Here is a 22,480-nt window from a genome sequence, read left to right as displayed (position 1 = left end):
CACTATAAATCTTTTGACTGCAACCCTACACTTAGTTATGAATGTATAAAATATGACTAGGCTAAAATATTCAGCCCAGAGTTTTTTTCAGCATTTTGGAGGCAGGGCAGTGGGGGACGACTCCCACCCAAGATTAATCTGGTCTTCAGAGAATGGGTGAAATCAAAGAATCTTGGGTATGTGGTGTGGGATTACCGTTAAAGAGAAGGTGGCATTTTTATTTTAAAGGGGGGAAGCTTTGCTGTCGGTTCAAGAGCCAATTGGGTTGCCTTCAGCAGCTTGGCAGCCTTCCCTTTGAAATTAGGGACAGAACACCCCATGGAAACTCTACTATATCATTGACCAGTGGTGACAGACACCTCTTTTCCTTCCAAGAGTGCTGCTGGGAACAACACTATGTCATGACAGTGTGTCATTCTTACAGGACATTCTGTTTCTAATTTCAAAAGGAACACTGCTCAGGGCAACACCACTTGAAATGGCAGTAAATGGTTTATTTTTCTGTTTGTTAAAAATGAAAAAAACCTTCAGCTACTTTGTAACGCGAGCCCATCCTCCAGCCAGAAGTTCCTAAATTTTGTTCCTGTCTCCCCAAAATCTCTGATATTCTGTCTCCTTTTGCAGGAGATTAAAGTGGGGGAGAGGGGAGGACAGGATACTTGGCTCAGCTTGAATATAAAATCCTTTGAAATCTATGTAACACGTGCATTAACATATGCACTTGCCACTAGTTGCAGCCTTTATATTGTGTTCCCATTCTCCAAAACTTGTGGCTAAGAGCATTATATATCTACATTTTATATATAAAGCTGACTGGTCAATCCAATACTGATTTTATAAGCATTTTTATATTTAATTATTTCCCCCCTAGACACTGCAATTCAGAAGTGCACAGAATTCCACACCCCCTTAACTTTTTATTTCAGGATTTAACAAGTTCTTAACAACACAATACATAGCAAGCTTTAAAAGTATGAATTTGTGCTAAAAATGATCCCACTAGATCACTTCTGTTGATGTTTAGAGCCACTGTGTTTAAAAAGTGATGAATCCAAACATTCAAATGCTAAGTTTATCAATTTTGTTGAAATTAGCATGAATGACAATTTTTGTTCTGCTCAAAATAAACATTGAAAAATATTACGTCTCTAAAGCTACTACATTTACATTCATGTCACCTTTGAAAGCACTTGAAACTTCAAAACTTTATAGTTAGCAAAAGGGAATGCTATAATTATTCTTGTATAAATTGTTTTAAACTTATTTAACACACCTTCAGGATTTTACACATCTTTGGTGATACTGAAGTTGAATTTTGATATCAAGTTGTTTTTCTGTGAATATATAAAAGTCAAGCAGTTCCCTTTACAGTGGCTGCATTTATTGCATTCAACCCACAAGGAAGCAATGTAATATTTTAGCGGCTGTTTTAGAGTTATTTGAAGTTTCCCTTCCAAATCCCTGCTTTAGGGAATTATGTAGTTGTACATATTACACAGAAAAACATCAGCTTTTCTGTATGGAAGATCTACACATTGAAAAAAAGAAATAAGAGGCATATAGACATTTTGATAGGCACAGTTTTTAAAAGGCACAAATGTTACACATTCCATATAAAAATAAATTAATCTACAGCATTAATTAAAAATTACAACTCCCATAAAGTTAACTAATGGCAGAAGTAAATATCTGTTGTCTGTTGCAATTTTTTTAAAAAAACATTGCACTTTACATTTTTAAAACCATCTTTTATAAAATAATATACACTTAATTATATATGGTATATGAAAATCAAGTTATTTTGTATACGTATCTCTAACCAGATATGGCACATGAATATACAAGAATGAAGAAAAAAAATTACTTTGCCACTTTTTTAAATGAAATGGCAATATTGAAACTGGAAAAAGTATACTTCAGTAATATTTATAGAAAGCTAAAATAATGTGGTTGCTTTTGGTATCACAAAGCACCACACCTTTTAAATACCAGAAATGACTGCTATTTTGGCTTTGAGGCTACATAAGTATTAAGCATTTGCGTGATCTTGTTTCCCAGTATATCAGCTGACCACCTACAGATAGTGTTGGAGTTCACTTCAGTGCTAATAAAATAGAGTTTGTTTTAAATGACTTATTTTGGAAAGTGCATTTTTGTTGGATATAAGACTCAAAAACTAAGCAACACGTTTTTAAAAAAATAAATGCATGTTAAAATAGTGTTGGAAAGGTAGTAAAATAGTGAATTTCTATTCATTGAGAGAACTCATTTCCCCCCACACTGGCTCATCAGCAATCTGCCATATATCGACCTGAAAGACAGAAAAAGCTTCTGTAGTTAATACCTTTTCAATAAAGTGAAAAACAGTTATACTAATTACTTACAAACAATTTTCTTCTATTTAAAGATAACAACTAAGATCCACTTGTCACATACAAACAGCCCTATTTGCTAAAGCTGCTAAAATAAGCTAGCTATATAAAAGACAATGCTGTAGACTGTGCAGGCGATTCATTAATTTGACTTATTGTAAATTGATGTATATCTCTATATTTCTTTTAACAGCTTTTAATTGACTTGTGAATCTATAATTGAATTTGTAATGGCTTTAGTCAAACACAATAAATGATTTACTGATTACTGAGCTAAGGCTATAGTTTTAAATTACCGTATTTTGCCGCGTAATGGTCACATTTTTTGTGCCAATTTTTCCCTTCAAAAAAAGGGGGGTGCGTCTATTATGAGGTGAATTACGGTAAGCAGCAACAATATGATATGGACTCCGGTTCTCTTAACAGGGCACTGTTGCAATACAAAGCAAAAGGCACAGACTTCACCCTTTCCGCTGGATTTTGCCTTCTCCCAGCGCGAAGCTCTGTTGGGAGAGGTGGCGGCTTCAGTCATTGTTAAGAGTTCTTTCTTCCTGGGTTTCTCAAGGCTATTTGCTCATGCAGAGGCGGAGGAAGGTGGTGGATGGGCAGTGGAGACGTTTGCCCGCCTGCTGCTTCCCCTTCTTGGCAAGTCCAAGGTGGCGGCACTAGTGGCAGCGGCAGCAGTAGCAGCCCGGGCCTGGCTTTGCCTTGCCTTGTCTCCTCTAGCTGGCAAGCCAGTGAGGGCCTGGACTGTGGCCCTCACTGCCTCAGGAGCCCCCTGTGCCTACTCCCAGCTTGCCTCAGAATTACCTCTGCAACTATTTCGCAAGGAATGGTCTGGGACCAATTTTGGGGTCCAAAAAAGGGGTGTGTGACTATTACATGGTGGCGACTAGTATGCAGTGAAATACAGTATGCTTCCACATTTCCACTGGCCATAGCAAATAGGTTCCTGTGCTCTGGTGACACAAGTTCCACTCTTCTCCCTAAACCTGGAACTTCAACCAAAGTAGCAAGTCTTTTGCCAGCCTTACTTACAGGAAAGGCAGAGAGGGAGCAAGCCAACAAGGGGAGAGACAGGGACAGGCAATCATAATTTTTGGTTGGCTAACACAGCCAGCCAAAAATGGTGGCACTGTTTTCAATGTTTGAATTGTATATGTTAGAGCACTCAGTTGCTTATATTCCAAGATGTCAAGTCAGTACAGAACTTAGGTTTTCCCCCACACACTTTCTTCAACAGATATGTTTGTAGAACATACACTGGTATTTGCCATTGTAAATGTTGTAAAATGTGAAGGGGAGATTCGTGTCAAAGCACTGTGACTGACAGGGGAAACTCTCCTGAGTCTACTACATTACAGAAAAACGTTTTCCCTTTGCACTCATGGTTCTGAGTGTAGCAGAACCACAGTGAGTCACAGTGTACTTTCAGGAGGTATGTTTGACTTCCATGCAAGGGCAAACTGGTACTGCATTAACCACATCCCACTGATGATTTTAAAAAGTAAGAAATGTATGCCCTATTATGATTATGCTTCTTACCAGTGGCAAATCTCTTCTTAAGTAGGGAAAGCCGGTAGCCAGTGCCTACTAGTTCAACGTCTACTCCTGAAAGTGTGCTTCCTTCACTGATAAATTGCACTGCAAGTGTTGCTGGCTTACTGGGTCCTTCTGAAAGATCAAATTTGGCTCTGAGGGAGCCAGAGCCTATTCAGGGGAAAAACACACACAAAGTGAATAATAATTAAGGACTTGGTTTGTAATGCAACATCTAGCTTGATGAGAAATAATTTGGAGGATGCTTTGATAAGTCAATAATACAGGCATGTACATTTCAGCACATAAAAAGTCAACATCTGCAGTGAGGAACCTCCAGTCCATGGACCTATTTAGGCCCAGTAGGACTTCTAATGTGGCTTGCAATGGCATTTCCCTCAAACCACATCCACTTGTTCTACACCTGATGTAATGTGATGTCAAATGTGGGTAGGTTAAGACACAGCTGCAAAGGAGCAACTGGGAATTTAAGCTTCCAGTTGGCACTTGGGGCTCACTGACTGCACTGATCAGCTGACCTAGGTCCAGGTAGTGTGGTAGAAGGACTAGAGGAGGAAGCCTGCAGTTGCACACTCACTCATTTAAACTTATCCATGGTTTCCTTTCATTGAGTTTAGGATAAATAGGCAAAACCACTATTTCTCATTGCTATTTTGATGACCAAAGCGACAGCCTATAATATCCAAGGCCAACTTTAAAACTGCAAATATATAGTTGAATTTATTTTTGAAGGTAAGGTAAATCATAAAAGTGCCTTCGAACAAAAGAGACCTAGAAATACATTAAAAGGTAAAGGGACCCCTGACCGTTAAGTCCAGTCGCGGACGGCTCTGGGGTTGCGGCGCTCATCTCACTCTATAGGCTGAGGGAGCCGGCATTTGTCCACAGACAGCTTTCCGGGTCATGTGGCCAGCATGACTAAGCCGCTTCTGCCAAACCAGAGCAGCGCACAGAAACGCCGTTTACCTTCCCGCCGAAGCGGCATCTATTTATCCACTTGCACTTTGATGTGATTTCGAACTGTTAGGTTGGCAGGAGCTGGGACCGAGCAACAGGAGCTCACCCCGTCACGGGGATTCAAACCGCCAACCTTCTGATCGGAAAGCCCAAGAGTCTCAGTGGTTTAGACCACAACGCCACCCAGAAATACATTAGTAGGCATCTTTTTCCACCTGAAAGGGTCCCCCCGAAGACATGTAAATACACTGATATAAATATATAATACATATAAAGATGTGGAAAATGTATAATATTATCTATATACCAGACACACCATTAAGTGTGCATCAGTTTTCCACTGCTTACTTGTTAAATTTGAAATAGAAGATAAACAAGAAATATATACTGGTTAACTTTAATTTTTTAAAAATGCTTTCTTACCTCCATTTTCTGATTTTTCTGAAATACTAGATAATTTCCATAAAGCTTTCATCTGCTCTGAATTCCTGTTGAGAAGTAACGTCTGGTTATTGGACTGCAGCCTAATGGCAAATTTTTATAGAACTCCCTTCCAGGTAAAGATCATACAGGCTGGCTTACTTTTGAAAGTTCAGTGACTATTGATGACTTCTCTTTTAATTCTAGCAGGCACTTTAATTGAAGTTTGATTTTATAGTTTAAATTGATTTGTACTTTTTTTCTGTATAAGAGACAATCGTAGCAGGATATATATTGCTTAAATAAATAAATATTTTAATATTTTCATTAACTTTAATTTTTTCTTTTTACTTAACAAGAATATGCTAGATGCCGGGCAGAACAAGGAAATTAACGTTGTAGTCTAAAATATCTTGGAAAAGTCATTGTTTTGTTGAAGGTTTGTACTAAAGCAGAAAACCTAGTTTTCTGTGTATTATCTTTCAGGAGATGTACAGCACCCCTAATATCAGTTCCATGGTGTGAAAAATTTAAAAATAAAAGGATTGCTTTTCACAATGTTTCAGATGTAAAACAGCAGCAGCATAGTGGAATGAATTCCATGTAGTATCAGCAGTAAAATAATAATAATATTTTTTTAAAAAATTACCATTTTGCTGGAGGAAGTGACTGCATATTCATTACACCTCCATCAACTGGTACCATGACCTGTATATTAGAAAGCATAGTTGGCACTGCCATAGAGGCCGGGTTGTATTTGTAATCGACTCTTACATCAGTAGTGTTACTATTGCACTTCCAGTACGTAGCAAGATTCAGAGGTGTAGATTGGATGCCATTTGAAGATACCTTTGAAAATAATCAAATAATGACTTTTAGGTCCAATAATGAAAACTATAAAGTTTCAATTTTGTGCTGCGTTCTGCAAAATATACTTAATCAGAAACTTTACACTTAATATGTATAAATTAACTACATTACTATAAAAAGTCCTGAAAATGGCTACGTTGCCAGGAAATACTTTTAGATGATAAAGGCACAGACTGAAGTTATGAACTCTTGGGTCCAAGATGTGTCTTTCAGTACAGCAAAATATTCGTCCTGATCTTTGAACCCATCTGGGCAAAAAAGGCAACAAACAGTATGTTGCAGCTAGGACAACAGCCAAGATCAGAAGTATTAGGTCATCATATATGAGCCTTAAAAAGAAAATACCAGAATGTTTCTATAAATACTGTGAAAAAAACCAGTCTGAACAAATTAATCAAGGGAAGAGTCAATTGCTTTTTTGCAGTCAGATGCAAGGCCAAGCTAGTGTGGTGTAAGTAAAGTAAAAAATAAAAAGTTACCTGATATTTTAGAACATCTACATTATAGTAAGAAGCCGAAGGATTCTGTTCCGATAGCTTCTTGAGGTAGACTGTAACAGCTTGCATGTCCATCCAAAAATCTCTTACATTGGAATCGCTTTGTGATGGATCACTGTGCACAAAAAGTTGGTGAAAACACAGGTTTTAGATTTCTTACATATTGGAAATGTTTTGCAAAAGAAGGAATACAAAGTTTTTAACCATCTTTTAAAACTACTTCTATGGATGGGGGTTGGATCCAAAGGGTCCGCAGCACACACAGAAGAACTGTTTTATACCTTTGCAGAAGATCACACAGACAAATGGGAGCTGCTATGGAACCTACCAATTAAAACTAAATGAACTCTTGCATATTTGCAGAACAGTGACTTTGTCTCTGCTCTGGATGTTTTGCTGTAGTAGAGAGGCTAAATTACAACTCGAAAGTTTCTGGTTTCACTTCCCCTCTGCCCATATATAACTAGAAGGACTTGGCATTTCACACATTCTCTGCCTCAGCACCCTATATGTAAATTCTTTGGCTTCTTCAGTTGCTGAAATTATATGACTATCGGGAAAGTTCAACTGTTATTTCTTTATTTTAATGGTTTTATGCATATTGTGAACTGCTTTATGATGTATAAATAAAAAGTAGTATGTAAGTAAATGAATAAAGTATGATAGTAAAAATGTTGCAATACACTGCAATACACCACCTCTACAATTTTATACTCAGTTTTGCATTTTTACAGAGTGGGTGCTATATGAAGTAGCTGGAAGTCTACTTCCACTGTAACACACAGACAGGAGCAGCCCAGGATGAATTTAGCATGGTCATTTTAAACACACAAACAGCATATCCTGGGGGAAATTCATGTTGTCCAGTAAGAGAGACAGCTGGTCTAAGACCGTAGCCTTAATCACTCTCATATGTGTCTATTACATAGCAGTTTCTGTCCAGCTTGAGCAGCTGCCCCCAGTGAACACGTTCTGTACTGAGTAAAGAAATCAACTTTTGATTCAGTGGCTCAGAACATAATTAGGTGACTGCGATTAAGAGACCAGTGTAATCCATATGTAAACCCAAAATGAAGGCTGCAGTTTCTCAGGAATGAATGAGGTACTCTAGTGTGTTGCGTACGGCCAATTGCTTAAAAAGCAATCCTGAAGATATATGGCATATCCTGAGCCTGCAGAAAGCTAGTAAATTGCAGAGTGACCCTCATATTTCCATAATGCCTGGGAATCAAAGAATTCTGATAAGAGAATGTATTGCCACACTTTCAACCTGCAAGCCAAACACCTATGGGGACTCATGACACATATCCTTATGATGGCACTCAGGCACAAATCAACAAGTTAAAATTGTACCTAAACATTTACAAGTGATACAATTTTAGTTTTCCAGTTTGATGTGATGAGTGATGTCTGAACTATTCTCTAACACATGTTTCAAAACTGGATTAAATCCTTCCTCAAATGAAGGAGCTTAGTATGTTTTGAAAAATAATGTAAATAAAATAAAATAAATCACAAAAAGCATTAGATGCTTGCCTTGAGGAAATGAAGCATACTATGTAATCTGTTTGTAATATCAAACCATATGAGGAAATGCAACTAGCTTCATGGGGTAATGAATACCAGCATAGTTAGGAGGTGGGAAGACATCCCTGTTACCCATGAAATAGTGCACTACTGCTGTGGACGTTATGGTTAATTAACACTGCCGCTATGCATTTCTTTAACACCACCATTTATTTAGCATTCATCCAGTTCTCATACACCATGGACCCACTACTGCTCTATGAATTACCCCTCTGGGAATTGTTTCTATGTCCTGTGTGTGCATGCAATGTGGACTCTGCGTGGTGAACCTGGCAGGGGGTGGGGGAGCTTTTTAAGGAGCTGTGAATCATGGTACTACGAAAAATGTTTATGGTTTAAAATTAGGTTATTTCAGTAATTTGTTCTAAGCGAGCTCTAATGGAAACTTGCAAGTTTATTAAATCTCTAAAAGTAACACTAGAATTGGAATGAAGATGTTGAAAAAGACGACAAGCATAAAATATACAATGCAATTTACCAAAGCATATTTGCAGGGTGAACAGGGTTTCAGCATGAGAGAATGTATAAAAAGGTAATAATGCAACAAAGCACATTTATAGATTAGATAGTTTACTATTAGATAAAAAAATACAAAACCTGTATACAAGTTGTGCATTTGGAAGAACCTGCTCTAGTTTGCTTGTGTTTTTTACCCTGAAGCAGAGCACAGCTGGAGATGGATTGCTGGTGAAGACTTTAATAATTCCACTTGGGAATGAGACTGTCATATCACCAGTGATTTTCACAATACATCTAAAAAAAAAGATGTAAAATTACAAGCATTACTTTCACAGGAAACTAGAGAATGCATGCTACATTTAGTAAAAACATGTCTGTTGTTATAACAATCTAACTGGAAAAAAGTATTAGTTAACATACAAATTTACTAAGATTGCTCATTTATAATGCAAATTTAGAACTAGGAGAGATTTCAGCAGAAAGTTCTAAACATACAGCACAAGTTCTGAGTACCTTTGGAATGCCTCATGACTCCCATTATGGTCAACCAGTGAAATATTGCTTGAGGTCTTTTTTGGATGCTAGACCATCTCCAGTTGGGAGCTGGGCTTTCTCTGTGATAGCTCCAGAACTGTAAAATTCCCTCCCTCAAGAGGACAACTTGCCTAACTTGTTGCCTTTCAGAAACAGGTAATAAATGCTATATCTAGGCTCTGAAATGGCTTCTTGTGTGCTCTTATACATTGCTAGCTTTTATGCCTTTTTATGTAGAAAAGTGGTATATAAATATGGCACTGGGTAGACTTTGTTCCCACGAACAGTGAGATCCAATGCCACACCAGTAGATGTGATACTTTTCATCTCTTCTTGGGAGCTACCTGTCTCTTCATCTATTCCCCAGCTACTCCAGAAGGTCCCCCAACCTTATGGAGCAAATTTTTGGGGCTACAGAGGGAAGGAGACAAAAGGGAGACCTGTTTGCATAAGCAGAAGTCTGATGTACAAGTTGGAAGTCACAGCTTAATATTACCCTAAGAATCATTCATAAATAAAAATGAAAACCAAGTCTGATGCAGGTATTGAATGACATTCAATAGTTATCTAACAACATAATCCATACTTTCATCAGCAGTGTATTTATCCAAATAGACACTGGACAATATACATTAGAATTTCATTTCTGAAGTTCCATTATTTTTTCTAAAGCAAAAAACAAAACAAAAACCTTAATCTGTTTTTTTAATGCAAGATATAAAATTCAAAACAAATGTTTCACTAACTTTGTGGGATCTGCTCCTTTGAAGTAGGCATTAACAGACTCAGTAAGGGCCACTGCAACAGGCAAAGTGTCCTGGTTTCCAAGGCTGACAGGGCTAGGGCCACGTGAAATACCTAGAATGCATAGAGTTTATTGATGTCATTTCCTATCATGCTAGCAACTTCAAAGATGGATTACTTCAGCTATGAATTTCAAAAGACATTAATTATTAATGTAAGACTTAATACTAAAGTACAAATATTAGATGATGCAGATTTTAAGATATTGCACTAGGATTTTTGGAAGAAAATACCTGTGCATACATGCATCATATCAACAATTTAATATAGATAACACGTCTATATTTAACAAAGGACTCCACCAGTTAATGTCAATTATTTCCATTTCCTCTATAATGACTGCAGAAAAGTAACTTTTCCTTGCCCACTTTAAAGTAAGATAATCACATCATTTTTTTCCACTTTGGAAACAACAAGAAACCATGTAGTTCTACAGCAACAAAATGTTTCAGAGTAATGCAGGTGACATAATATCTATGTGTGGTGGAAGACTGAAACAACACCTACTGGCCCTCTTTGCTCCTTGGAAATAAGGCTATGTAGGCCCAATCTGCAGAACACTCTTCCCTCACAGAGATGGCTTTGAGGGCTAGAGACCATGTACACAGGGCCCATATGCTGACAGGCCTGGCACAAGCACAGCAGGGGCAAAGCCAGCTGGGCACTGGAATCCCCACACTGTGAATACAGCTTAATTTTTGAACGTTTCTTACAATAACGTATACAACAGAATAAATGCCAAGTAATTCTGTATGTTTTGTAACTTTAAAAAATATTACCTAGGAAGATGGTGATGAAAAATAAGAAGGAATTTATTTAAAATAACACATTACAGAAATAATTTGGGTAACTACTACTATTATTATTATTATTATTATTATTATTTAATTAAATCTTGCCAAAGGCAACCCAAAGCAGCTTATAACCAACCAACAGAAGGAGGGAAAGAAGGAAGGAAGGAAGCTGCATAAGTTCCTTTCTCTTGGCCTGAAGCAAGAGGCAGAAGTTATAAGACAGCTAACATGACCTCCAGACAACAGCTGAACATTCTACATACTGCTAGTGAACACATTAAAAATGCTTTCCATTCAGCTGATACAATGATTTTTAAGAGAGCAAAGCCAAATTTGTCAAATGCTGCATCTTAAATGGCTTTGAAAATCAATCCAGAAAAATCTGTTTGGATAATTGCTTGTTATCATGAACAACACCAGACAACCAATTTAATAATTAGCTATTTTAAAAAGGCTTTTTCACAGAGGGAGAAAAACTTCACCTATGAAAATAAGCATTCTCTCAAAAAATAAACTTATCAGTACCTCATAGGCTTCGTCATGCAGATATCCCACTTGTAGAAACATATAGATCACCTATGTTTAAAGTCTAAAATCCTGTTTAAATGAATCCTGTCATTGCATGTTTGCAATGTGTGTGTGGTGTGTGTGTGTGCATGCCTGGTGAAGAGACCTTTTTGGAGTAGCTCCTTTATTCCTAAACAAATTCTTTCACATCTCATATAAAGGATTTATAAATAGTTTTTATACCCATTTTTCAAAGGCTAATAAAGTTTTAGAATTAGATACTACACAGGGAATCACTGATAGACTTCCTTACCAACTGTAGGTGTATTTGCTGCACTTAATGAAGCAGAAGATGATATTGAGGAGGAACTCTCTGCACGTGCCAAAGGAGCTGAAGGAGGTGGGCTGGAATTGGAGGTCAAAGGAGGGCTGAATGGCCTTGGCTTGAAAACAAAATGCAAAAGCATGAATACATACAAAAGTTAAGTGGGAAAAGCTACACTGAGAGATAAATATAACTTAAGGCAAGTTGCATTGCTCTTACAATTTCATTAATTCCACTGAGTTTCCCTGCAGTCAACTTTGGTCTAGAAGCTGGTCTTGGAGGAGGCACTAAGGTACCCACAGAAAGAGGGGTAGTTGGTCTTGCTGGAAGGCAATAGTAAAGATTAATGTATTTCTATAAAATTTACATTTACGAAAAGCAATAAAATATTCTAGTACACTAATTATTAGAATAGAAAACTAATTTAAACATAGAAACTACTGGACTAAACAGTTCAACAGTACTGACCACAACATTGGTGGTCAAGTAGTAACAATAGTATGAATACTACTCTAAAAAGCAGCACTAAAAAGTACCGTATTTTTCGCTCTATAGGACACACTCCCCCCCCCAAAAAAAAATTAAGGGGAAATGTGTGTGCATCCTATGGAGCGAATGCAGGCTCCTTGGCTTCAGCGATAGCAACGCGAAGCCTCCAAAGCGCAGAGGGAGCGCTCCCTCCGCGCTCCTTGGCTTCACGTTGCTTTCACTGAAGCCTGGAGAGCGAGAGGGGCCGCTGTGCTCCGGAGGCTTCGAGTGCCTTTTGCTGAAGCGGGGAGAGCAAGACTCAATCAAGAAGCAGCATCTTCATTACTGTCTGTAATAAAACCAGGCTGATCCGTGATCTGATCATGAATGAATGGGGTGACCTGGTGTGTATCACTGGTACTTGAGGGGTGGGGAGCTGGAACCATTTTCAGGCAGAAACCATGCAGGGAGGGAGAGAAGGAGATTGGACAAATCAGGGGAGGAAAGATTGGACAAATCATTTTTTCTCTTTGTCTCTGTTTGGCTACAGTCATTTAGAAAAAAAAATCGTTGAAAAAGTGGTGAGAGAGATCAGAAAAATCCCAGATTAGAAATGTTCCCCTAGGAATCAATGGAAATCATGGACTCATTATGCAAATACTTTCCAGGGAACACATTGTGTTCAGTAAGTGGGGAGCATTTTCTTTTTTAGAAATCATATGTAAGTTGACATTACTGTGACTACATTTGAAAATCCTATTTACATTGCACACTTGTCATTAAAGTTTTCCAATGGAAAAAGAGGCACTTCCACGGGCTTTTCTCTGTTAATAATAAACCTACCTGATGAAGATGAAGATATTGTTGAAGTCAGGGAGGCTGAATCACCAGAATTCTTAAAGAGTGGATCCCATGCCAGGAGGTCATTGTTCCCCTTCCTATAAGTCATCATAAAATGAATATAAATCATACCAGGTATGTTTTTAGAACTGAACTAACAGTTGAAGCTGCATTTGCATATTAAAATAATAATAATGCATACTTAAATATTTTACACCAGAAACTATTCCCTTACAAATGTTGAAGGGGAGAATACTAGTGGTTTTTAAAATCAATATAAAGTATTACCATTCTTATAGCTTTTAATCCATTGTTGCCATTTTTGAGACCTTGGCTAATTAATAATGCAATCCTAACTAGTTCCACTCATAAATAAGCCCTACTGAATTCAATGGGGTTTACTACCAGCTTAGTCGGGTGAATACTGTAGCCTTAATCTATTTTTACATCTGTGCACTCCTACAGCTGCTTTGAGCTGCTGGGTTACTGTTTAATGGTCTATTGAATTATCATAGACATTGTCCCTGAAACTGTCAATTGTTTGACATGCCAATGTTACTTTTGCTACTGATGTTTCTATTTTATGTGCCATAAACCACTTTGGGAACTTGTGTGTTTATAAAATAAGATTAAACAACTGTTGACCAAACAATGATTAAATTATTTTTTAAAAGTAAAGAAAAACATGGTGCATAATGAGGACATATTGAAATTTGCTATACTATATTTTTTTATTTGGAAAAGGCAGATGGAATGAAACCCCTTCTGTAAGCATCTGAATCAAATTCTGTCACAAATCTGTTTTATTTGACTTAAAAAAACCTTCTGATTCAAATAGAACAAAATACATTTTACACACAATAACTATGGGCCAGATTCAACTAACTGCACCCCCCAAGTTCCATTAGTACAATTGGGCTTTCCCCTGCTTCCACTACGTGTCCCCTGTACCCCCAAATTTACTCAGGAGGGGCAGGAGAACTCCCGAAACAATGCATGGGGGAGAGGAGAGGGCAGTTAATTCCCTCAGACAAGCAGAAAAGCTTGCACTGACAAAGCAATCTGTTTAGCACTCCACTGAAGAACTTCCTATATAATGGCAGCTTCTAAAGGTTCCTGATTGAGCTTTAAGACTGCATAAGAGCAGCACTTCAGGGTGGGGATGGAATCATGTATGGCTAGCAAGTTAATTGATTCTTTTTGGCCTTGGTCTGCAACCATGCTATTATTTTTTCCAATATGGCCTTGTAGAATTTAGGTTGACAATAAGGCATTTTTTTTTTACTTATGGATAACAAAAATATTTTGGCTTATGACAGCAAGAAAGTGATTTATATTCTTCTGGCAGATCATACATAAATTTTCAGATGCAAAGCTATGTACATCGTATTTATGCTACAGGTAATTATCAAATTTTCATCTTAATTGTTTTATTCTGGAAATACTATGTATCATATGATATGAGCACAAATTAAAAGGAGAGTCAGGTAAGCAGCCAAAGTGAAGGATGAATAAATAAAGAAATAAATGCAGAAATTCATCTTTTGGAGTCCCAAGCAGCCCACACCTAAACTGTCACATCAGAACTGAACACTGGACACAGGAATCTGGGGGGCGGGGGCAGGGAGAAAGCCCTTCAAACCTAATATTCAGTGACTCTTCAAATAAAAATAAATGTCTAATGTGAAACTTACTCATTAGATGAAGCAGAAAGCTTTGATTTTGTTAATTCTTCACCTAAAAGATATTATGATAATTGAAAGCCATGACATTTAATTAACAAAATCAGCCCGCTTTATAAAAGTAATGTTTTAAATGGCAAAGATGCAATACAAAACAACTCAAACACTGACATGAAGTGGAAATGCATCACAGTATGAAACTTTTGCTTTTGCCAAAAGTGTTTATAACAAAAATTGCTGTGTGAGAAGGAATCCAGGAAGGACATGGGTGTGGAAGGACATCAAATGCCTGCTTAAACGGAATCAGTTTGTTGGTTTTAAAGATGTATAGTTTTTAATGTTTCCAATGCATTTTATAAATGTTGAGAGCCTCTTTGAAGACTCCAATTTAAAAAAAAACAGGATATGAATAGAAAAATAAATAGGAAGCGAGTTTTGCAAGATGCTGATCTCAAAATAGTTTTACTGTAAGACACAGGCATTACAATATTCTTCTCAAACTATGGCTTGGATTCTAATTTGTTCTTCTAATGTAAGAAGACGGTTGATTTTTGCAACTTTTCTCCATCTATAGCCCCCTGCACCATTCTCAAGAGACTTCCAGCTCTCAAAAACAGATTTTCAGAGGTGCATTGGTAACAGGCCTGTGGGAAAACCCTGATTTGTGAACATGCTCAAAAGGAAATTTGGGGTACAAGCCTGTCTTTGCAGTTAAAGGTTAATAACTTGTATTAAATCAGTAAGTATTTAATAGGTATTTAAAACCTTAAGCAAATCTAGAAAGAGACATGTTTTTACAATTAAGCACATATGTACACAGTGCTGACAAAGTAACTTTTTGTATTCAAGTAACTAATACCTGACAAATTCCTATATGGAAGTCACTTCTATATGGGTACATGTAGATCACTCTGTCATGTGGCAACCTGCCAACTGCAAAGATTCCCTAGCTCCTAAAGGTAAAGGGACCCCTGACCATTAAGGTCCAGTCACGGACGACTCTGGGGTTGTGGCGCTCATCTTGCTTTATTGGCCGAGGGAGCCGGTGTACAGCTTCTGGGTCATGCGGCCAGCATGACTAAGCCACTTCTGGTGAATCAGAGCAGCGCACAGAAACGCCGTTTACCTTCCCGCCGGAGCGGTACCTATTTATCTACTTGTACTTTGACGTGCTTTCGAACTGCTAGGTTAGCAGGAGTAGGGACTGAACAATGGGAGCTCACCCCATTGCGGGGATTCAAACTGCCAACCTTCTGATCGGCAAGCCCTAGGCTCTGTGGTTTAGACCACAGCGCCACCCGTGTCCTTCCCTACCTCCTACTCACCCCATTAAGGAACTAGTGTACTTGTATGATTGCCCTAATGGGGAAATAACAGCTGAAAATAGCATGGGGGATTAACCTGTAGTTCCTCAGGCTTCAGTCCTGATTCTGAATGCCCCGCTCCAAAATTAAAAAGCTGGGAGATCACAACTCTCTAATGTTTTTCCTTTTAGGGCCAAGCTGAATAAGTCTTCTTTGAGCACCACCAGCACACAGGAGAAGAGCTTTGTCACATATTTTATACACATTTCTCCACTGAAGGCTAGTTCTTTTAACAGCATGTACAAACTGTTACCATATCCTATAAGGTTTTAGAAAAGTTTAACAGGACAAATATATTATTCCTTTTTTAAAGTTGGAAGTGCTATTAGATATAGCTTACAGGACAATCCAAATCCTGGTTGAGCAGCAGCGGGGCATGGTGGAGTAAGAGAGCCATCACCACAGCTCCATCACTTGTGATGCCTGGCAGAGAAGGCAAAGGAGCAGCAACTAAGCCTATATTGGGCCAGATGCCATCAAGTGACATCAGTGAGGCTAAGGATCAAGCAGATCCCAGCATGGGCTAGCCCCACCTTGGAACACCCTTGTTTTCGAGCTGTGAGCTACTGCCCCAGGGGATCCCACAGTACTTCTGCCCATCCAGCAAATGGAATGAAGAGCTCCATGCCAGCAGTTACTCTGTGGGTAGAGGCTGGCAGGGGTGCCTGAAGGAATATCTCCACCAAATCCTTTCTCTCCGCAAGCCTGGCACCAAGGGGAGTTGGACTGCAACCTAAAGCCTGACTCTAAAGCCAGGATGCAAGCACTAAGCTTTAATGTGTAGTACAGTTTCTACTGTCAGATTCTTTAAGAGTTCCATTAAAACCATCTAATATCACACAGTCATTTTATAGATCAATTTTATTATGGACATATATATCTATGTTTCGGACAATTACGAAAAGTAGGCAGACTTTTGCATTCTGTGGTTGAGGGCAGGGGGGTGAATTGTCATTAAAGTTATTAACATGGCAGCAGGAAAAAAACACCTTGATTTAGGGCTCCCTGATATCCCACCATATACAACTTTCCATTTACAAGAAACAATTTATACAGGCATGATTTCATGAACAGGAAGTTAAAGTCAAATATAAACATAAGAAAAACCAGATGATGGTCAGCAGTTCACACACACTTACTGGATGAATTCCGGTTCATTTGTGCCTAGATGAAAAATAAAAAAAAATGAACAACGCTTAGTGAACAAATATTTTTTTTCCTAAACTAAAGAGTTGGCAGTTGGAGATAAATTCCAAAGCCACCACTAGCTATTAGGCTTAGTACCTCTAGCAGGCAAAGTAATTGGCAGAGACAGGTAGTGAAATATTGGGTAGATCTTCTGGAGATTAAGTTTGCAATCTGTGGTAAAATTAACCAATGGTGGCTTTTCACGATATGGCCATCCCATTCCATGCAGACTGCCTAAAACTGCTGCAACATGATGACTGCTCTCTATTGCATGCCAATACATTATGCCACTTAAGTTGGTCCACTTCCTTTTTTTCTTCATGACCAAGGCTGAATACTGTTGGCAGATGTTTTTAAAGCCAAGCAGCTGCTACTCTGCATTTTCTTGAAATAACCTGTGTGCACATTAGTAGCCATGTGGGAGCAGCTTCAAATGGCTTCTGCTTAGGCGTCAAATCGTGAAGCCACCATGAGAAATCTGGGCTGGGCTGATATGAAAGTAAATTACTGATCAAGAGCAGCTAGGGAAGCAAAATGCAGGTTTTTTTTGTTTTTGTTTTTTTAAAAAAGCTGCTCATATGAAATTGACATAGTTCCCCAATTCAGATGATTGTCATGGGGACCACACTGCTCCACAAGAGGCAGCCACTTGTCCCCTTGCCCCTGACCTCACACAGTATAAGGTCAGGGGCCAATTGCCTCTAACGCTTCAAAGTGTCTTGGAAGTGCAGCAAAAAAGCAAGCTTGAAGTTCACCACCATGAAACACACGTATGCACACACTCAAAACAATCACCAGCCCACACGACTAAGTTTTAATTAGAAGTAAACTATGGTAAATATAATTTAATACTTACAGGACTATGTCTCTGATGTCAGCATATAAAATAAAATAGGGAAAACATAATTACATACGATTTGGTGCAAGTTAAATGTACTACTTTATTCCCCTCCTCACAACTTTGAATCTTGAAGCATCAAGCCATAACGTTAATGTAATAAAAAAGCCCAAGTGTAAAAGATAATTTTAACATTTTAAAGAAAAAGGCAAGAATTCTGATGGTGTGGTCTGAATGGTGCCAACTGTTTATTGGAGATCTCAAATACTAAAATCACTAGTCACTAGTTGTATATTTGTATCCATCTTTATCTAGAGCTGGGTGTGTGTGCTAACTTCTGGCCCTCTGTTGATGTTGGACTACAAGTACCATCACCCACCCAGTAGCCATGCTGTTGATCTAGAACAGGGGTAAGTCAACCTTTTTATACCTACTGCCCACCAATGCATCTTTCTTGATGGTAAAATTTCCTTACTGCCCACCAGTGCTCAATGGAAGGAGGATTCAGCTTATGCCGTAGAACCCTCTACCGCCCACCTAGAAACCTGAAACGCCCACTGGTGGGCAGAAGGGACCAGGTTGACAACCCCTGACCTAGAAGGAGCTTTTCACAAAGGAAACAACACAAAAAACTAGAAAAAGCTCAGATTTGACACACAAATAGTTAAAATGGATGTGTACTGGATTACATAGAAATGTTCTTAAATGAGATATTTTAAACCAGTGTTTCTCAAATTTGGTTCCCTACAGTTGTGGGACTACAACTTCCATCATCCCTGATCATTGGTCCCACTAGCTAAGGATGATGGGAATTGTAGGCCAACAACAGCTGGGAACCCAAGTTAGAGAAACACTGTTTTAAACCCTTCTCCCTAGTGTTTTGAGAAACAGACTCCATCTCATAATAGCAGCAGACACTCCAGTACAGAAAAAGCCAAAGCACAGATGAAATAGTTTGTTGGATTCATACACCTGAGGCAGATATGGTCTGGGGAAGATAAATTTGTAGAGTTAGCCAGGGACATATTTATCCATGTAAAATGCAAACTGTAGTTACGAATAATGTTATGTGACAAGTTGCACTGTAGGATGGAACCTGATCGTTTCTCACTTTTCTAAAGACAGTTAAGATGGAACATAGGAATTCAACAAAATGTATTCGCCTGCATCAACTGGCATGGGGTAGGACCATGCCAAAAATATTGTAATTCTAACACGCACAAAGAACTCTCTTTAAACTAAAAATCTGACTTCAGCATATATGATTACAATTAGAATACAACATAATCTGTTCAGAATATAGCTTCAAAAACTGGGCTGGGGTGTTTGTTTCTGAATAATGAGGCTCTTGCTAATAAAAAAGTAGCTCTATGTTAACTATGTGTACTCCCTTAACTCCATATATACACAGGCAGTGTCTCTGCTCTTGCTCCAAAGACCTTGTATACCACATTCCAAAATTCATCCTTTTATCATTTGAAATACGTAACTTATTAAAAATAGGCAATTGAGATATTTTACATTTGTGCTAAAATGGTCAGTTTTAAAGTACTATTTACCGACTGTGCCTGATATACTAAATATTGTGCTCAGTTTACTTACAGATATAGCTGGTGAAAGTGTGATGTTCCCTATTGATTCTTTTAATTCATCCAGTGAAGGCATTGTATAATGAGAACTACTATTTGCCTGTACAGGCTTAATTTCCACATGGAACTTCCTTGGTTCATCATCTTCAGAGTCAGAATCACTTGAAGAATAGAAGTGGTTCGCTTTGGTATGTTATTTGCAGTTAAGGTGAACGTCATGAAGTTAATCACATAATGACTAATAGCACTGCTCTATGCATACACACAAACACAGAACAACAGCAAGTTAATAAGTTGCTAAACAGGATTTTTAAGACCCACAAAAATCACTGATATTAGTCCTTTACATATTCATAAAGCTTTGTGAAGAGATTGTACACAACCAGGGCAACCAAAATTATACAGAGGCTGGAGCAACTATCCTATGAGGAAAGGTTACAACATTTGTGGCTTTCTAGTTTAGAAAACAAGATAACATGCAGATTGTGGAAAAAGCAAGGTTATCCAATGAACCATAATGGTGGGATACACAGGAAACTGAGATGGATTTAACAGGAGATTAGATAAATTTATGGAAGATAAGGTTATCAGTGGCCACTAGTCACAATGGCTCCAGTATCAAGTAATAGGGTGCCTTTGAGTAGCAGTTGCTTCAGATCACAAGCAAGAGAATGCTATCAAGCAGGCACACATATTGCTTGCCAGCATCTCTTAAGCATTTGGTTAGCTACTACATGAACAAACTGCTGGACTAGACTGGCCTTTGACATGGATCCAGCAGGGCTCATGCTCTAGGTTCATAAGTAAGCATTACAATAAAAGGATATTCTGACTAGCTTCTGGTTTAATGCTATAACCTTCATCATCAACATCCGGAATGTTCTGGAAAGAAAACAGGTAACTTATTAGATGACCATCACTATCAAAATATTTTCCAATAGATGTCAAAGCAAGCATAATGTATTGTTGATTATCTTTAAACCTGTTTATGAAAGCAGCAGTGCTTATGTCATCAGAACTTCAAGCCACGAGTTCAGAGGAATCAGGTTACAGTACTCATAATTTGGTACTTTACAAGTCTTATAGCATTCACAGTTCATTTTGTACAATTAGGAAATCAAAACTGCGAGATAAACCTAGCTAGAGAGTCTGGAGAAAAAAGATACTCTTGAAATCTATGTCCAAAACACTGTCCACTGAACTAGATACAATATACCACATTAGTGAAGCTATTTCCCCCTTATAACACTTAAAACAAGAGATAGCTGACCAATCAAGCATAGGAATTACATACTCCAGAAAGAATTTATGACCTATTATTCCTGCTTTCATAACCTTGACAAACTACACTGCAGCCTTTGATGATTGTTCCAATATTGCACCTGGTATAGACTACTGCCAGCCGCCAGAAACCTACAACACTGTTGCAAGATCAGCACTGGTTTATTATAACCTACCAGGAACAGTTACGGCATTTTCATATGTTGCTCTTAACAGCAATGCTAAATCAAGGTGTGCACCAGGAACAGATGGCTTCTCTATGGGATTCATTCCCAATTAAGTGCACATGATAGCAGCACAATTGGCATTTTCAATTACTTTTCTTTCATCTTGACATTCAGGAAGCCCTGACCCCTTTTAGAAGTAATATAGTATTTGCTATTTTACACTGCTTTACTATTTTTATGCATGTTATTCAACCTTCTTAAGGAAATTTTAAATACATTTTAAAAACTTCATTTAGGGTTTAGAATGGGTGGAATTAAGCTAATACAGAGTAAGAAAACCTGTAACCCCCAAAGCCTCTCAATTTAGGTTTGAGTATGTACAGATATGAGCAGGGGTTGGCAAGGTTTACCTCGCCTGGGCCAGTTTACTACAGCAGAGATCGCTCTGTGAGCCGGATCACGCATGCGCAGACTCAATTTCCGGCACCTGCGTCTGTGCAGATGCGATTTTTGGCATCTGCACATGCGCAGATGCAATTTCCAGTGCCATGGAAGCGAGTCCCTGCTCCGCCGGTTTAGCGCAGCATGGGGGGGGCGGCTCGCTGAGTGGGCGGCTCGGTTGGGGGGCAGCTCGTAGGCCATTTAAATGACCCCCATGGACTGCTTGTGGCCCACGGGCTGCAGGTTGCCAACCCCCTGGATGTGAGGCTCTCATAGTGAAAATGCCAATGCGCCATCACAATGCCCTGAAATTTTACAGATGTAATAAACTCTGGGTGCATTGGCAGGTTCAGAGAAGCAATCGGATTCTGATTCTGATTCAGAGAAACAACAAAATGTGGACGCAAGTTGTACCTACTTCACATTATCCCAGCAAAGCAGAAGCAAGAATCACTCTTGAATCTACTGCTTGTAGTACCTTAATGTGAAAAGCAGTTCCTTCTACTGCATTGTAATAGTAATTTTTGGTCAAGAACAGACAGAGCTATGCCAACTGACATTAGTTTACACAGAATGTTTAATGGGTAAGGCAATCACATGACAGCTTTATTATAGACCCATTAATTATGCTTCTTATGTCCTTTCCATGAAGATTAGCAATTTTACGCTTTTTATACATTGCAAACAAGTTCTCTCTCTTAGGATTACAAATTTCTCAACAAATACCAACTTCATAATCGAAACCAAAAAAATGCATCAGAAAATATTCATCCAGATTATTTAGACAGTTTCTCTTTCAAGAACTTGCACATTTTGCTTTTATAAAGCAACATGATTTAAAAACAGAAAGAGTCGCATCACACGGTTCAATACCTTAGCACTAGTTGTTTAGAATCACGAAGCTTTTGTTATGCTTGACCTCAAGCTAACCATGTT

At 38.4% G+C, this 22,480-nt stretch overlaps 1 protein-coding gene across 1 annotated transcript in view; it reads right to left on the bottom strand.

The window, feature by feature from the left end:
- Positions 1-213: 213 nt before the first annotated feature.
- Positions 214-22,480, bottom strand: part of FCHO2 (FCH and mu domain containing endocytic adaptor 2) — a 64,044-nt gene continuing 41,777 nt past the window's right edge. The window contains exons 12-26 of the mRNA XM_081212486.1: positions 20,483-20,537; positions 19,669-19,847; positions 18,085-18,096; positions 17,180-17,204; positions 14,689-14,731; positions 12,998-13,092; positions 11,906-12,009; positions 11,675-11,804; positions 10,003-10,114; positions 8,861-9,016; positions 6,659-6,791; positions 5,959-6,158; positions 5,313-5,377; positions 3,918-4,082; positions 214-2,311 (exon numbers count right to left, since the gene is read on the bottom strand). Coding sequence (XP_081068612.1) covers positions 2,289-2,311; positions 3,918-4,082; positions 5,313-5,377; positions 5,959-6,158; positions 6,659-6,791; positions 8,861-9,016; positions 10,003-10,114; positions 11,675-11,804; positions 11,906-12,009; positions 12,998-13,092; positions 14,689-14,731; positions 17,180-17,204; positions 18,085-18,096; positions 19,669-19,847; positions 20,483-20,537 — 1,497 coding nt within the window. The 3' untranslated portion in view covers positions 214-2,288. The remainder of the gene's footprint in view (positions 2,312-3,917; positions 4,083-5,312; positions 5,378-5,958; positions 6,159-6,658; positions 6,792-8,860; positions 9,017-10,002; positions 10,115-11,674; positions 11,805-11,905; positions 12,010-12,997; positions 13,093-14,688; positions 14,732-17,179; positions 17,205-18,084; positions 18,097-19,668; positions 19,848-20,482; positions 20,538-22,480) is intronic.

Source organism: Podarcis bocagei, assembly GCF_964188305.1.
Source record: "Podarcis bocagei genome assembly, chromosome: 11".
Lineage (NCBI taxonomy): Eukaryota > Metazoa > Chordata > Lepidosauria > Squamata > Lacertidae > Podarcis > Podarcis bocagei.
The sequence above is the reverse complement of the archived record's forward strand: the minus strand, read 5'-3'. Positions and strand labels throughout refer to the sequence as shown.